This window comes from Balaenoptera musculus, chromosome 9 (genome assembly GCF_009873245.2).
Source record: "Balaenoptera musculus isolate JJ_BM4_2016_0621 chromosome 9, mBalMus1.pri.v3, whole genome shotgun sequence".
NCBI lineage: Eukaryota > Metazoa > Chordata > Mammalia > Artiodactyla > Balaenopteridae > Balaenoptera > Balaenoptera musculus.
In genome coordinates, this window is record NC_045793.1 from 91976838 (window position 1) to 91993301 (window position 16464).

Here is a 16464-nt window from a genome sequence, read left to right on the forward strand (position 1 = left end):
TGGTGGATGTAATGTCCTGAAGATATCAATTAAGTCTAATTGTTCTATTGTTTGTTTGTTAGGTGGCAAGTCACACTGCCCTAAAAGTTGCTTTTGTTGTTCTCTTGCCTAGAGCAAGGAATACTTACAGGAGTTTTGGAGATTGGAGCAACTGAGCAGCCAGGGAAATGGTGAAGGTAGCTCAGGCTACTTCCTTCCTCTTTAATCTCCACCTGGGAATCCAACTGGGAGGTGATTTTAGGGGTGGATTTGTAGAGGATATTGACCCAGATGACTAATACTTGTTTATAGACATAAGAGAAATTAGCATCTCTGTGAAGGCAATCAGTTTGCTTTTAAATCCATCTTTACAGTGAAAATAACATTCTTTGTTAAAGGGATTCATGAATGCTAAATCAGGAAAAGTAACAATGAGTTTAAGAATTATTCTGAATATATATTTATATAAAAGCACTGTACTTTATTTAACTCCATACAAAATGTGGCGATTAAAAACATTAAATAGGTTATGAGTTTTATTTTGAAGATCATTAAGTCAGTTTTTAAACTGTAGTGATTTTGCTTTGGTCACATGTTAGCATCTTTTCCTCCTCCTCTGTTACAAGCAGGTGCTATAAACAGCAACTTTCTGGCTTATATCCTTTAGGAGTGAACGGACTTCTCCTTCCAGTCTTACTAATTCTTGAGCTTTATCTTCTAGATATTTTTGATTGTCCTCATATTTTCTTTCTAAATCTGTGGGAGATAAAAAGGTCTGAGCAGTTACACTACTATGATGATCTCAAAATCAAGTACTGATCCTCTTTGCCTATAAGGCTCTATTTAAGTGCTTGAGACAGAGTGAATAGATGTTTACCATTTAAATAAACTAAAAAATTATGAGTCTTAAGTGAAAGAAAAAAATAATCTACCTTTCAGGAGTTGCAGCTTGCTGTTTGCTTGAGCCAGAAGTGTTTTTGCTTCGTTCTGTAGCAGTTCAGCTTTCCTTCTGGCATCAGCTGACTCTTCAGTTTTTTGGGCAATTATATTTTCTACTTTCTTGTACTTTTCATCAAGTTCACCGTCCAGAGTCTGCAGTTCCACATTTTGGCACAAAGAGGTAATAGTGTCAGTAGTTACATTTAAGACTGGTAAACCGTGGCAAATTTGGATGACATTAACTTGCATGGCAAGCATTCTGGAATTAAATAAAGGCCACTACCAAGGGTACTCAGGCTTCAGGCTACCCAACTTGAAACAGTGGAATCAGATACAACATTGGCATGGTTTTTTAAAATGAAAGACCTTAAAGACGTGTTGGAGTTGTGGGTAGGTCTTTGGGGATTAGTACTTTTCTATGGAGATGTAGGAGGATGCATGGAGGGAGAGTTTGAGAATTAGGGTTTCTCAGAGGTAGGTTTGCCGAGATCCAAATATTTAGAGATCAAAAAAAGCCAATTTTGAAAAAATGGTAAGACCATCTTGATTGTGACTAATTCAGGGTTGATAGAGACTTGCTATCAGGAAATCAGAGGGAAAAGGCAGATTTAACAAAAGGAAGGAAGGGCAAGATTGTAGCACAAGTGGGGTTAATGTGGGTTTGGAAAAATGGTTGTAATTCTGTTGATATAGGAATTTCATGTCAAGGGGTTTTCTTATTTCTAATGAAATTTAATATTGATGCAAAATATTCTGTAAGAAGACTACTTGGGAGATTTATGCTCTCAGACCTGTAGGAAACTAGACCACAATGAAAAAAGACACATGTGGCAGTAAACTTTACTTATTGTTCTCTTCCCCAAACCATAGGTGTAGGGAAGTCACCTGTATGTAATGCCTAAAAGCTACAGTCGCTTCTAGGAAAAATCTTGACTTCATGTCAGTTTATAGCACCCTACTATTCATTTAAAAGTTTCAACACTCCTCTGAAAAGTTTAAAAAGGTTTCTTTACATATTTGCTCACAGAAATTCAGAAATTAAATGTGTCTCAAGGATTACTTGGCTTGTAGTGAGAAATTTGGGCTTGAGACTTTTCTCTACAAAATATAGTACCCTCCAGTGAGAAGCAAGAGGTGGTTAATTCCAGATGAGCACAGAAGAGGTGAGATAAGGGTTCCCTACTAGCTGTTGTCTGTTACGAATTCTTTAAGCATTTTCTAGCCTGCTTTGAAAGATTTCTCAAATGGCCAGGTAATTTACTGTTTGCCATAAAGGTCTTCCTAATTGAAATACAAGCTCAATAATGCTTGTTTTAAGCCTTCAGGCCTAAGTTAATTTCATTTTTCTAAACCCTTATCCAAGTTTGGATTTGAGGGCCTACATCACGTGTATGGATACTTTTATATCCACTCCCGTTCTTTTCCATCTGTGTCTCTGAAGACTGCTATTTCAAAACAGGTCACTTGGGATGTTTCTGATGAATAACCATGTTGAGGTCCATGTCCCTTATTCCAAGGAAGGCATGGAGGAGACTAGTTGCTCCTTTATCCACATAGCTGTGAAGTTACAAAGATTTACTTACCTTCTTAACATCTTCTGCACTTTGTTTCACAGTATATACTACTTTTTCAATATATTCTGCCTCCCCAGAGTTCTGGGCAGCTTTCCGCTTAAGTTCTTCCACATTTCTCTCTAGCTCGCTGAGGCGCTGGGAGGCATTGAACAAGGTTTCCTCAGAAGCTGCTGTTTCAGACTCGATCTAAAAGCGTCATCATTCAGCAAGTCATTAATTCAAGAAGTGGTAGCAAGTGCTATGACTACAGTGTAGAGGAAGATTTAAAAAGCTATGACATTGCTCTAGAACAAAAGAAATTTCAAGAAAGCTTATATAAAGTGCCCAAGTTTAAAATAGTCTCTGCTACATCTCATATATTAACTTCATTCTTTCAGTACTTCTGCTGGTCTAGGCTGAAATTTTTGTAAAATTTTTCCTTACTGAACCACCTCCAGACAGCTTGATGTATTGAGAAAGCACTTTAAGAACACCTGCAGAGTTTGGCTAAACAGTGTTCACAAAGCAGCAGATGTGAGTAGAGGGATAGCCACACAACTTTTTCTGAAGTATTATGGGTGGAAAAATTATAACTTCCAGTCACTTTTAGTTTTTTTCTATCAACTGTAAATGTTAAACTCTAGTAGCAGAGGTTACAGTACTTCAGAAACGACATGGAAATCAGGAATGTTAAAACTGAGAAGTTACTATAGGATTGTGAGATGGCATAGGTCTGGGAATGTTACAGCTGGAAGCTGTAAGTGCTCAAAATTATTTAGGGAAAAAGTATCTTACCTGGGCAACTAGTGAGGGTCCACGTTTGCTCTCATTTCAAAGTATCAGTACTTTGATCAGTAACCGTTGTTTTTAAAGCTAGCCAAAGTAAGCCTGACCCACAACAGAAGAACCAGTTTCACTGAGCACCTAATTTTTCTGAAAAATGATCTTCAAGGATGGGTCTATTCCACAGAATTACTCTGAATAACAATGTAACTAATGGGTCAGTATATGCATATGCTAGAATTTGTAACTATTTCAAACCAAATGATTCTTGATCTGAGTTCACCCATTAGATAACTTAGAAAACAATTCTTAGGGACTATTCTTACAAGATAACCCTTATAGTTTTAAGTAGGCAAATAGTTTGTGACAAGCTTTCATTAGTGTGGTTTAGGTAAAGGCTCTGTTTTTTCTTACCATTAACCTGAAACATTTCTGCCCACCATTATTAACTTCCAACAACAAGCCAGATATCACACCTACAATTTGATTAATAGTTTCCATTTTGCTTTTCAAAACAGTCATTTTTTTAAAGTCACTTGAAGTTCATTAACATGTTAACAACACACTGACAAATTTGAAAAACCTAGAGACAGAAAAAACAGTAATTGAAAGGGTTAGAACGTAGTCTGGTGGGAAAACATAATTTTTCTAAACTTGAACAAGTAGCCTGAAGAAAGGGCCTTAAATTGCTCATAATGTAAGAAGGTGGCTTGGGAACTGTCCAGCTTCATTCTACTGAGAGTAATGGAATAGGGGAAGATGGGCTTTTATCAACTACTGGTAGGGAAAGCAGGCTGAAAAGGCATTTCCCAAGGTTTTAAACATTAGGGGTCATTGGCTTGAGAAGGGGGATAGCAGCAAGTAATAAGAGCATCTAACTTCAAAGTGTATTCTGAGAACAGAAGGAGGGGTTAAATGAGTCATCAGTTTTCTTTACCCAGGTTCATAACAAATGAACTTTCCTAAGATTGGAAGGAAAAATTTGCCTCTAGAACTGATTTCTGAAAAGTGAAAAACAGAATTAGTGTGCATTACTTTTAAGAGAGAAGTTTTTAGAATAATGCACTAAATCCATGTGAAAAGTTCTTAGTATCTTTAATATTTGGTAGGCTCTAGGGTATTTTGCTTATAGATTTCCCATGCATTCTGAACAAAAGAGATCGTTTAGCTGTAAGAGCTCTATTACGTTCCTCTAAAACTGGGTGTTAGAAGCAGACGTTTTGTGAATGATCACAAAGTTTTTGTTAATGACCACCTCATAAATCTTGAGGCACCGGTCTTACATGTAGTTGCTTTTGGGCTGCAAAACCTTGCTCTGTTCGTCCTCTGTCTCCAGCCAGAGATGTTCTAAAACTGGATATTAAGTAAGAGTGTGCTTCATACTAAATAGAATCTGTGTGATTCCTTGAAGGAACAGGAAACTCTTTTTATCTTTCTTAGGCTTTCTGTGGGGATGAAAATGAAAGGGGGTTTAATGTTTGTCTTTAGAGTCCTTTTTCTTCCTTGAAAATGACACTTTTAGCACCTTGTGCTATGGGAGTAGTTTAGATTTACTGAAAGGACTCCTTTAATGTTCAATTGTAAGATTTTTCATAGATAACTGTCAAATGCGCTTCTTTTCTGATAAGAGTATATGCGCGTGTGTTTTCTCCCACAGGTAATAATGATTGCAGTCTCTTACCGAAGTTAGCAGGTTCTGGGTTCCTTGGATGTCTTCATCTGCTTGTTTAATTGCCTTCTCTGCTGCAATCTGGGCCTTTTCTGCTTCTTCCAGAGCTTCCTTTACCATGTCTGCAGTGACTTTAACATCTGTTGCACTTTTGCTGAGTAAAAGAATGAGACAGTATATTACATGTGAACATGAAAAAAGTACTTCCTCTCAGAAGACAGCATTTCTTTTAAAGAAAAGCCTTCCTGAAATGACCCCGAGAGACTCACATGGAGAAATACTTAATGCTAGATACACAAAGTCCCCCCTAAATGCCATAATACTGTCTTCAGATACCTGGCTCTTTGAGCTTCTTCTAACAGCATCTCAGCTCTGGCAATGTCGGCAGCACTCTGCTGTAGAATAACCTCTACTTGAGAAAGGCTTTCAACTCGTTCACGAATATCTTCTGTCAAGTTCTGTAACTGCTGTGGGGTGCTGGGCATTTCCATTTTCAGTACTTCGTTAGCAACTGCTTCAATGCTGTCCAGGTCAGCACTATCCTCTGTTAAAAGCAAAGATGTTCCCGTGAAGAGGTGAAAATCATAGATGGTTCACTCATTCAACCACTTATTGGTCATCTACTATGTGATCAGCATGGTGGGGTTACACCAAGACAAAGGTACTTCCTATTTAAGAGTTTTTAATCTAAGTTGGGGAGATGAGACCTACACACAGGAACAGTACTGCAGACAGTGCGTACTACTGGAGTTGGTTGTAGGCTGGGGTCGTCGGGTAAAACTGTGGAGGGTGAGGAACGGATCAGGTTTTGAAGGATAACAGGATTTGACAGAAGAAAGAACATCTCTGGCTGGAGAGGCAGGATGGGCAGAGCAAGTTATGTGGAAGTTGAGTGAAGCGAATGGTTCAGATTGTAGAAAACGATACAGGCCAGGTTAAAAAAGCTGGGTCTTGATTCTAAAAGGCAATGAAAACTTTCAGTTGAGGTTGAAAGATTAGGAAACTACTGTAAATGCAGATGTAAGTGTTGAAATTCCTAATAAATTATCTGGATTCAGGAAACTACGGAAAGGGAGAAAATCCAGTCAGAAACAAGAGAATCAGGATAGTTGCCTTATCAAAGAAGCCATGGAGTTTCAAATGTCAAATGTGAAAAGAGGTCAAAAAAATACCAGAGTTTAAACTATAAATATGTCATTGATAATTCAGGCTTTTTTTTTTCTTTTAAACTGTGAAAGAACACAAAAATGGAGCCCTAAGGGTTTAAGCACAGGATAATATATGATTGAATGATGGTTTCCACAGAATATTCCATAAGATATCCTTAGCAAATACTGTTGGCGCCTTACTTATTAGCCATTCTCCCTTTTTCCTTGCTAACAGCATACTAATTTCACTCAGGTACCAACGTCTAAGGTAAGGTGAGCTTATCAACTCAGAGTTAAATACTGATTAGCCTGCCAATTACAGTAATCCCTTTCCATTTGTCAGGGACCTCTATACATGGGGATGGGACTCATTTCTGGCCAATGAGCTTTATGGAAGTGACTTCCCAAAGGTTTCTGGGAAAGATTTCCTCCCTTTAAAAATGATACAACAAAGGAATAGGTGGTCTCTTCTTCCGTTAGCTATTATTGTGTCTTTATGTGAAGTTTGGAACTTTGGCAGCCACCTTGTAACTGGGAGGAGCTAGCCTGAGAGCAAAGCTAATATGCTTAAAATGATAGTACAGAAAGATGAGAAGTGCCTGGATCCTAGAACGATGGAGCTATTCTACTACTGAACTTACTATGTGTTATAATATACATCCGTTTTTTGATTAAGTCCATTTCAGTTGAGAGTTTTCTTTAACTTGCAGCCAAAACTATCCTGACTGGTAACACTCAAACTGTGACCTGCAACATTTATGAGCTGGACCACAAATCCCGCAGATTTTCTATTTCTGTACAGAACACTTAAGGTATAGAGCTATGTAACTAACTATAAGTATAATATACTATAAATAATAGGATTACAAAGCTTTGGGGACAATGCCAAAAAAGCTCTACTTCAAATTAAGGTTCTAATCACACATTATATGTAATCTGTAACACGAATTCCAAATTCAGTTCTCATAGTGTATGTTTGACTTCTTGATTTGTTACTTGGGTATCACATCAGGTGTGTCTATATCAGCATAAATTAGAGGTTATTTACATACAGATACATTTAAAAATTTGGAAGTATTTATTCCCTGCAAGAATTTGATTTTATCTACAGTGCAGATTTGAATTATGGCCTCTCAAACACTCTTAAAAAATTGTTGTATATTGCAAGACAGGAAGAAATGTCTAAAAGTAAAATGAAAAAGCTCCTTACGGGTCAGAAAGTTCCTGATTTGCTTGATGAGACTTCTCAGATCCTCATTGCTCCTGTCCACTTTTTCTTTGGTAGCGTTGGTTTTCAACAGGACGTCTTGAGCATTCTGCTTTGCCTCATCTGCCCTCAGTTTTGCTTCAGAGACCTATGTATGCGGAATAAAATACCCATGGAACAGTGTCACTCTTTCTAAAACAGACGAGAATATTATAAATGGTCCAGAAAATGACGTCAAAAAACTTAAGTATTTGGAGTCACGGCTTTTAGAAACAAACATCTCCCATTCAACCATATTATATTCTTGTATAGACAAAGTATTCACTATACCCATTCCTATACAACAGTCTTACCTAGCTAGGGCTAGCGTATAACATTTTTTTCTAGTTGTTTTTAATTCCTCCAAAACATTTGGTGGTGTGTAAGATGTTCTTTAGTCTCTTTCTCAGGTACCAACCTACATACTTCAGTTAACATGAAGTTAATACTTCATGTCACTTCAGAAGAATAAAGGCTCAATTGAAATAACAGCTGGAGGTATTCATAACCCTAGACCCATAGTTAGTAACATGGTTATTTCAAATTATTGTGAGAAACAAGCAGATTCTTAAACCATCTGTGAATAAAACCTCCTCCTCTCTTTCCCTGACCTCACAAAAACTTAGGCCTTTTCGTTTTAGTCAGCACTTGGAATTGATGTGTCCCATTCAGATCCTCCAGTCCATAACGGAAAGCAAACAAAACAGCCCCTCCGTTGAATTACCATCTTGGAGAGCCGTCCCGCCTCAGCCAGGGCACTCAGGACATCTCGGTCGAAGTCCATGGCTTTCTGCCAGGCGCCGCGTGCGGCAGCAACCAGCCCGCCACAGCCAGGCCCCCCACACTGCTTCTGTCCTTCGTCGGTTCTGCAGTTTGGGCCGCCACATTCGGTCTCGGAACAGGAGGCTCCTGGAGGTGTTCCACACGTCTGCAGCGAGCCAAGGAACAAGCACGGGGTGCAGAGTGAGGCCGCTGGCAGCCAACAGCTGTGCTGGGCCTGGGTGGCCCCAGAGAGCGTGTAGGTGGTCCTCAGCGAGGGTGCTTGAAAACAGTGTTCAGGATAGAGCAGAGCCCAGGGGTGAGCTAACCTGCTTATTTCCAAGGAAACAATGATTTACAGCCCCGCATCAATACCTTCTACCCTAATGAACTGGAATGCCATATGGGTTCTGTGCAGGGTGCAAATGTTATCTGCTCCATCAAGCTGAAGTCAGCCAATGTGAAAGTCAAAGAATGTGTCCCGTCCCCTTTCTCCTAACTGGTAGGGTTTACCAAAAAAAAAGTATTGAGAACCTTCTTTAGACCTAGCACCATGTTAACTGTTTTGGTGAAAAGGGTGATGTAAAAGGCCCATTATCGGGCCTTTTAGTAATTTCCCATCTAGTAAGGAAGACAGGATCATTCTAGGTAAAACAGCCAAGAATAGGTCAGATGCTGCAAGTACGAAGGAAAGCAGGCAAAGCAGAGACCACTGAGTATTACTGTAGTTTGGGAAGGAGTGTTGGCTGGTGGGATTTGAGCAGGGGAAGTGGGGGAACATTCCACATGGGAGAGGAAGAGAGAAGACAAAGGTACGGGTATAACTTTTCCAAATAACCTCCCAACAGCCCTGCCAGACTCCTTTCTTATCTACCAGAAACTTCCAGAGACCAGGGCTTGGTTGTAGAATATACACAGGAAATGGATAAATTACAAGATTGCTATGTGATGGAAAAGGCTGAGCAGGAAGAAAAATTACATGCAGAGCTATCCTTTTGTGGAAAATGGTCACATTGAAAAGAGGCAAAAGCTATACTACAGTGAAAAACAGTTAACAGGATATTCCCAAACAAGTACTCCTTTTAATAAGTAGAAGAGTAGTTTTTGAATAAATACAGTCAACTGTTTAACCTAATAGTTTTGTAATAATTGTAATCCCATTATATCTCAAAATAATGTGTCTGATTTACAGCACATAAAAAACTTCAGAAAATAACGTTTATTCCGCATGCTGTACAAGAACATGAGCCTTAATCAAGAAGAGATGCGTTAAGACCTTAGGGATGCTTTCTAAAAACTATCTGACAGCACACCAGAAGATCTGTTTTATTTCAGCAGCCTGGCAGGCTTAAAAAAAACCCAGCATGGGTGTAACTAAATATACACAAAGACAAAGAACCAAAGGTACTTGAAAAACACAAAGGAGCAAAAATCTTTCTACAGGATAAGCGGTGGTATAGACTCTATAAAGGGAACTCTCACGGGATCATTAACACAGAGTGGGAGATGGAAGGGGCGTAAGCAGTTCCTAGGCCACGCCCCTGACGGAAAGCAGGCCCAGGGCAGGGCTCCCGCTCCCGTGGCCAGAGGCACCCGCCGCAGCCACCCGCTCCCAAGACACCCTCTGCTGCAGAGCAAACATCCTTTAGCATGCTTATCTGCTTTGCATTTTAGTTTGGAGAGATTTCGTTTGTGATGACTAGTTTTTAATTAGAATTTATAAGGAAGGAGCCAATATACCGAAAGGAAGGAAGCCAGATTTGGCATTTCACACTCGCGTGTCATGGCTTTGTCTCAGGTGCGATTACACATTGATCTAGGCCGCTTTCTCTATTAAAGAAATGGTGACAGGAGATCTCCTAACTCCTTATTTCCATTAGATGCCATCAAGTTTCCTAAGATAATGAAAATATAACCTTGTAGGCATTAATTATAAAGCACAGTGTGTTTTTGTCTATTTTGGAGAAGGCGGGCGGGGGGAAGGCCGAGAGGGCGGGGGACTGTTACTAAGACAAAATTGTAGTGAAGCCTGAACTCACAGCTTCCTAGGAACCCACCTTCCCCCTTGTACTGACCCTCTGTTCTAAGCTAAGAGAGCAGAAGCCTTATAAAATAAAGGTACAGTATATAAAAACATCCTCCAAAGTCTCTCAGATAGGTATTCTTCCATGAAAAACAATAAGGGAGCAAGAGGAAGAAACAGGCTTAGTTTGGCTTTTTTTGGCTTTCTGCCTGATTTTCATTGAACTCACTACTCAATTTCATTTGGCTTCAGAGTTACTTTTTAAAAGCTTCTGGGAAATGAATCCACTTCCTAGGCTGGTCTTCACTAGGTAAAGTTACAGGGACAAAGGAGCATTTTAACTAACACCCACCCACCCATGAAAAAACATTCTTTAGCGCCCTTTAATTTTTTTAAGAAGTCTCTCCTAGAATGATTCTCAATTGCTCCACTGAGATGGAGTTTGCACTTAAAATCAAAACAAAGTAAAAAATGTCCACAGTATAAAAAGGATCCAGTTTAGATAAGAAGGCAGTGACTCAATTCAGCAGCCTTGGGATAGTAGTCCTGATTCTTGGTTGTACCACAGAGAAACCTCTAGGAGAGAGGAAGGTTGGAAACCCACACACTGTTGTGTTTAATCTGGCTTGGTCACGGATACCCCAGACTGTGGGCCAGAGACTGAGCCCGGGAGTTTCCCTCCTGCTGACTCATTTGCAAAGTGGACAATGTTAAAGACAAAGCAGGGTGTTTTTTCTCCTGTAGCATGGCAGCCTTGAGGCCAAACCCTCAAACCTTACCATTTCGGCAGCAGCTGAAAGGTCGAGACTTTGTAGTTTGCCTGCCAGTTCATCCAGAAGGCGTGCCTGCTCCTCCTGTTTTTCCCTGAACTGGGACTCTCGCTCCAACATCAAGCCTTCCACTCTGTCCCGAGTGCGGGCCGACTGCTCCACAGCGCCCCTGGAATCTGTGGTGGAGGCGTTCACGCGCTCCTCTGCCTCGAGAGACATCTGGAAATACTTGGTGATGCTGTCCAAGGCGCCTAGGGCATGAAATGAAATTGCCCATAGTTAATCCCCTTGTACTCGATCTCCCCATCAAGCAACGGCTGTATTTCCCGTCTAAACTGACCATATGGTTTTGTTTTAAAATTCAAGGAATAAAATCTTTATGAAGAAATACAACTTTCCTCTCATGATCAATGAATACACTTTGTCCCGTTAGCACCTAACTCTGGCTCTGGAGGACGCCAAACATCTGGATTAGAAAATTAAGTCAATCATGCAGATGTTGTTCCTACACACAGGCAAGCATCCAGTTCTTTCTAAATAGCTGGTGTCAGGCAGCCTGTAGATTACATGTCCAGATGATTTTTCCCTTTTCTCAGTTATTTAACTGTTTAGATCCACTAAAATGGCTAATATTATATACATAAAACAGCCTGACGTGTTTTGGCTTTAAGGATCTAGCCAAAAAAATAAGCAATCATGCATAAAGCAGGATGGATAGGGTGATGTGACACATTTTTAACTTTCTTTTGCTGTGGGGAGGGAAGGTCCCATAATACGGCCTACAATACCAATAAACGATTTGTAAATGTGATTTCCTGACCAAGTAACATTCTTGAATATAAAATGATGTGCAGAAGTATCAACTTAATTTCTTAACTTTTTACAAGAGCCCGTTTCTAAGAGAAGCCAAGGGGGTAAACCACTAACTGGAAAAAAAATTAAAAAATCAGAAAACACATGCCATTCTAATGCAACAACCACTGCTCGCTCCACGCAACCCCTTCTGTGCCCCGCGTCCCATGTTTGTAAAATGGGGACTTCAATCCTCATTTGTGCCAGAGTCTCAATGAGAAAAAGCTTTAAAATGACTACAAAGCACTTAATTTTCTTCTGAAAGTGCTCTATTAAAAGGTTAGGAGGGAGATGCAAGAGGGAAGAGATATGGGAACATATGTATATGTATAACTGATTCACTTTGTTATAAAGCAGAAACTAACACACCATTGTAAAGCAATTATACTTCAATAAAGATGTTTTAAAAAAAATAAAAATAAATAAAAGGTTAGACAGGTGGTAAAATCCATTGCCCAGGATTAAGTATTTGCACAAAAAAATGCTCACCCCGAATATCTGAATTTTTGATAAATTCCAGTTGTTCAGCAAGCTCTTTCACTGTGTTATCCAGGCTTTCCGCTTCTGTCTGTAGAGCATCTAGTTCTCTGGCCGTGCTGTTGTTTTGCGTAGCTGTGTCAGATAAATTTACTTCCACCTGAGCCATCTTTTCTGTAACATCTTTGGTTAGTTTCCTATAAAGAGGAGGGCAAATTTACTTAAGGAAAATAAACCAAAGGGAAAACTTGAAGTGTCAATTTTACATTTTCTACTAATACTTTATCCATTACTCTGTAATTTCAGACTGATTCAGTAGTCTGTAATAATTTATCTTTAAGTACTGGTTTTATTCTTATCATTAAGAGACTATGTTAAATCTAATAATTTTTCTTTCTTCAAGACTTTGAAGAAAAACACAGCAGCACCACTCAGCTGTGTTGTGGCGGATGGACTACAGGAGGGATTCCGAATGTCTGATGTAACATGAGCACAGATCCAGAGCATGGAGTACCAGCTCTGTACATAAGCAGCTTCAAGCCCATACAATCCCACAAACTCGAAAGATGTGACTCCAGTGTACAATTATGCCTCCCAGCCACCCACCAAAAATGCTCTCATGTGAACCTCAGGGATCTCCTTCAAGATGGGACATTCAGAAAGCAAGCCCCACCGCCACCAGGAAGACAGTGGGAGCAACCCAAAGGAGCTTTTCATACCCGACCCCCTTCAAGCCACGTCCCATCAAAGGAGCCTCCTCCTTCCACCAACAAAGCAACCCTTTTGTTTTTCCTGAGAAAGAAGGTAGTACCAGTAAGAATGGAATATGATAACCATTTAGCTTTCACAATATTTCATTTGGAATCTAAACCCAACTGCATTTTGTTCTGTATCTTCCTGTCTCCAAAGCTGTACTTTAGGCATCTATTTGTAAATTACTCGTATATACAGTGTGCATGTGTGTATGTATCTCAAAGAAAGGAATATTTGAGAAGACCTTACCCCTGGGTATCACCTAACTGAGTATTATTGTCTTCTCAGGAATATAATCGTACAAAAAACTGGGAAAATGCAGAGATGCTGAAAGGTTGGGGGCCAATCGAAAAATGATGTTTAAGGCTGAGAGAATACCATGACCCAACTCAAAGAAAAAGTGCTTAAAAGGATTTCGGGTTAAATTACATTTTGTAAACCTGATGGCTGTTTTCCTGAGGCTAGTTTCTTTTTTTTCAGTGCTTTGCTTTTATTAATCGGTTGATTCACAGAAGGCTTTCATTTCTCCTCAGGTCTCGTACAATGTTATAATTTTACAAAGTCAAATCTCACATTGTATATTTGTAAATAATGCCCCTTTGGATCCTAGACCACGCGTCCTTGGATACTGTGTTGAAAAAAGATTGATGAAATTGGTGTTCCCGAGGTGATTACAATCTGTCTGATTAGGTGAAGAGTGACGGTAGGACCAGGGCTGTCTGAGGAGTGTAGTCGCTCTTCTGGCAGGCTCTTGATGGATACCAGATTTTCTTGTTTTCCCTTAAGGTGCATGACACCCAGGCCAAAGAAATCATTTCCTAAATGGGCTTGCACTCAGACCAGGGCCTTCCACAGCTCGTTATCGCTACATGCGAGAAGGCTGAGCTGTACCACGGTCTTTTTAATGAGGTTAAATTTCTCACTAAGTGCATTATGGCCCCGCATCAGACATCGCCTAACACCCTGGTCAACCGCATGATCTTGGCCGTGAGATCTGAGGCTTGAAATCAAGGGACTAGTTACTTTAAATCTAGAAGGTCTAGGAAGGACCTCCTACAAGGTACTTGAGCTAATGTCAGCGGTCAGCTTCCTGCTTCTCATACACAGCACTGAGATGAAAAGGCCATCTCACTTCTTAGAGATGCTGATTAAAAGTCCCATCACACAAAAATGTTACCGTAGTTCTGTCATGATATAATATCGCCTTAATGTATAGGACTTAGCCATGAAACAACCCCCTTGCTCATGCCAAATGGTGAGTCTACAATAAAAACCCATAGCATTTGGGGAAACACAAATGCTTCATATCCTTTCCTGTTTTGTCCTTTAGCTTAGACGTTATTCTGTTTGGGGTCGGGGGGGGGGGTGGTCCTTTTTGGCAAAGGGAGTTGGAATGTTTGAGAGCAGGAAAGAAGACTAGCTGGGAGAAATGGGAGAAAAAAATGGGAGAAAGTTCAGCATCACTTTGCTCAATTCTCTCTGCTTCCACTGGCAAAATACACACTCTCCAATTAGATGATTACCCAGAGAAGGGCTAAGAAGAGGAATTTTCATCACAGAGAATTTGTTATAATTAGATGAATGAAGCACTGCTCTAGTGGACCAACAGCTGAGCAGTGGAAATAACCTAGAAATAGGAGTCTTATTTGTGGTAATGGACTTTCCCTGGTAGTAGCAAAACATATAATAACAATTCATACTGTTTTCTGTAATTACCTTACCATTTCATAGATCAATCCTTTTGTTACTCCGTCAGGGAAAGGTAAATACTATCCTCCCCTCCTCCGCAGGAGAGAAGAGAGAGGCTTAGAAATGAGCGAGTCATTCAAGTTCACAAGCCTAGCAAGTAACCCAGCTGTGACTCTGTTATGGATCCTTTGTCTCTGAATCCAGCATCCTGGCCATTCTACTGCCCGAGAGTGCTGTTTGCAGAGAAGAGTGCTGAATATAACGTTCACACATTTTGCACTGCAGTCTCTGCAACTCTGGTCCCCAACAATGAGCCAGCGTCCACTCACCCCCATGCCCAGAGCAGCGACTGCTGGAAAACGAATGGCCCAGTTACCCGTTTTCACTCACAGCACTAACCACGCCTCCTGGTGGAAGGGCCACGCTGTGGATTCATCAAGTGGAAACACCATCGTGAGCTGTTACTCTGGTTCATCAGCTACTTACTCTGCTTCCTCAAAGAGGTTCCCGACGTTCTTCAGCGGCTCGGCAGCTGGGCTCTGGGCCAGGACATCTCTGATCTCGTTGACTTTCTTCTCCACCGAGTCCACAGTCTCCCGGTAAGGCCCAATCACGCCACTGATCTTCAAGGCCTTGGCTTTCTCCAGGAACTTCTGGGTCCTGTTGGTCAGCTCAGCGATGATCACGTCCCAAAGAGCAAAGCACTGGTGGCAGGGCATGCAGTCGGGGAAGACGCCCGAGTACCCCCGAGTGCACTTGTCACAGCGTGGACCCTCCACACCCTCGACGCAGACACACTGGCCGGTGGACTGGTCACACTGCGGTGTCTCGATGCCCCTGGGGTCGCAGTCACAGGCTAGAAGGGAGACGGCAGTGCTGGCTGAGCTACTAGAGCCCCAGCCTCAGCGACTTGGCAGTTAGAATCCTCAGTCACCGTTACAATGGGAAGGTTTGTAAATGGTCCACGACAGTTTACCAGCGGTTTGCACAGGGACCGCAGCTGCTTCCTCCAGAACACGCGTTACCTCAACCCTGGCTAATCATGTCTTAACAATAATAGTGACGATTGTTTTTTTAAGTGAACACCATTGTACACCGTTGTGCCTGCCACTGTACAGATGGTTTACGTGCATCATGTCATTTAATCCTCACCATAACCCTACAGGATCCAGGTGTTAAAATCATCAGTTTTATGGAGTGGAAACTGAGGTTTAGAGAGGTTACATGACTGCTAAGTCTTCCAGCAAGGAAATGGCCAAGCCAGGATTCTAACTCAGCACTTTGCAGGCTCCATAGCCTGTGCTCTTAAGCTGTCCTGCCTTTGCCTCCCTCTTTTTTTGACCCGTCTGTAGATCCTACCAGGACAGACAATTCAGGTGACAGCCTGATGACGTGAGGCCTCTGGCTTGAGATACAGCAGTAATGAGCAACACACCAACATCCCTCTACCTGGTCACAAAGCAGAACAGTGAATGCTTGACGAAATGCAATAAAGTTGATTAAAAAAAAAAATTAAATCAGGCAGCCGTCTCAGGAATTCCAAGTATCCGATTAAAAGGCTTTCAACTCAGTATCATCTAACTCAGGCTTTCAACTCAGTATCATCTAACTCGTGGGTGGGTGTCTGCCATTGTGATAACCACCCCCAGCCCTAACAGCATAGGCTCATAAAACATCTGAAGTGATAGAAAGGGCCTTGGGAGCCATTCAGTCCCAACCTCTCACTGGCCCAACAGGGTGGGCACCTTAGGCAGAACCAAATGGTACAGGGTGAAATCTGTGTTCTTGGCCAACAGACTGTGGCTGAGATTACCCATCACGAGG

The 16464-nt window shown here is 41.0% G+C and overlaps 1 protein-coding gene and 1 long non-coding RNA gene across 2 annotated transcripts in view; one reads left to right on the forward strand and one right to left on the reverse strand.

Moving 5' to 3' along the window:
• Window positions 1-435: 435 nt before the first annotated feature.
• LAMB1 (laminin subunit beta 1) overlaps window positions 436-16464 on the reverse strand; it is a 74371-nt gene continuing 58342 nt past the window's right edge. Inside the window, exons 25-34 of the mRNA XM_036863336.1 lie at window positions 15127-15496; window positions 12211-12395; window positions 10879-11120; window positions 8042-8245; window positions 7282-7426; window positions 5260-5467; window positions 4936-5077; window positions 2502-2678; window positions 912-1071; window positions 436-735 (exon numbers count right to left, since the gene is read on the reverse strand). Of these exons, the coding sequence (XP_036719231.1) occupies window positions 599-735; window positions 912-1071; window positions 2502-2678; window positions 4936-5077; window positions 5260-5467; window positions 7282-7426; window positions 8042-8245; window positions 10879-11120; window positions 12211-12395; window positions 15127-15496 (1970 nt within the window). The 3' untranslated portion in view covers window positions 436-598. The remainder of the gene's footprint in view (window positions 736-911; window positions 1072-2501; window positions 2679-4935; window positions 5078-5259; window positions 5468-7281; window positions 7427-8041; window positions 8246-10878; window positions 11121-12210; window positions 12396-15126; window positions 15497-16464) is intronic.
• Window positions 5475-14083, forward strand: LOC118900722. Its single transcript, XR_005021215.1, has 2 exons — window positions 5475-5584; window positions 12602-14083. It is a non-coding gene; the product is annotated as an uncharacterized LOC118900722 (long non-coding RNA).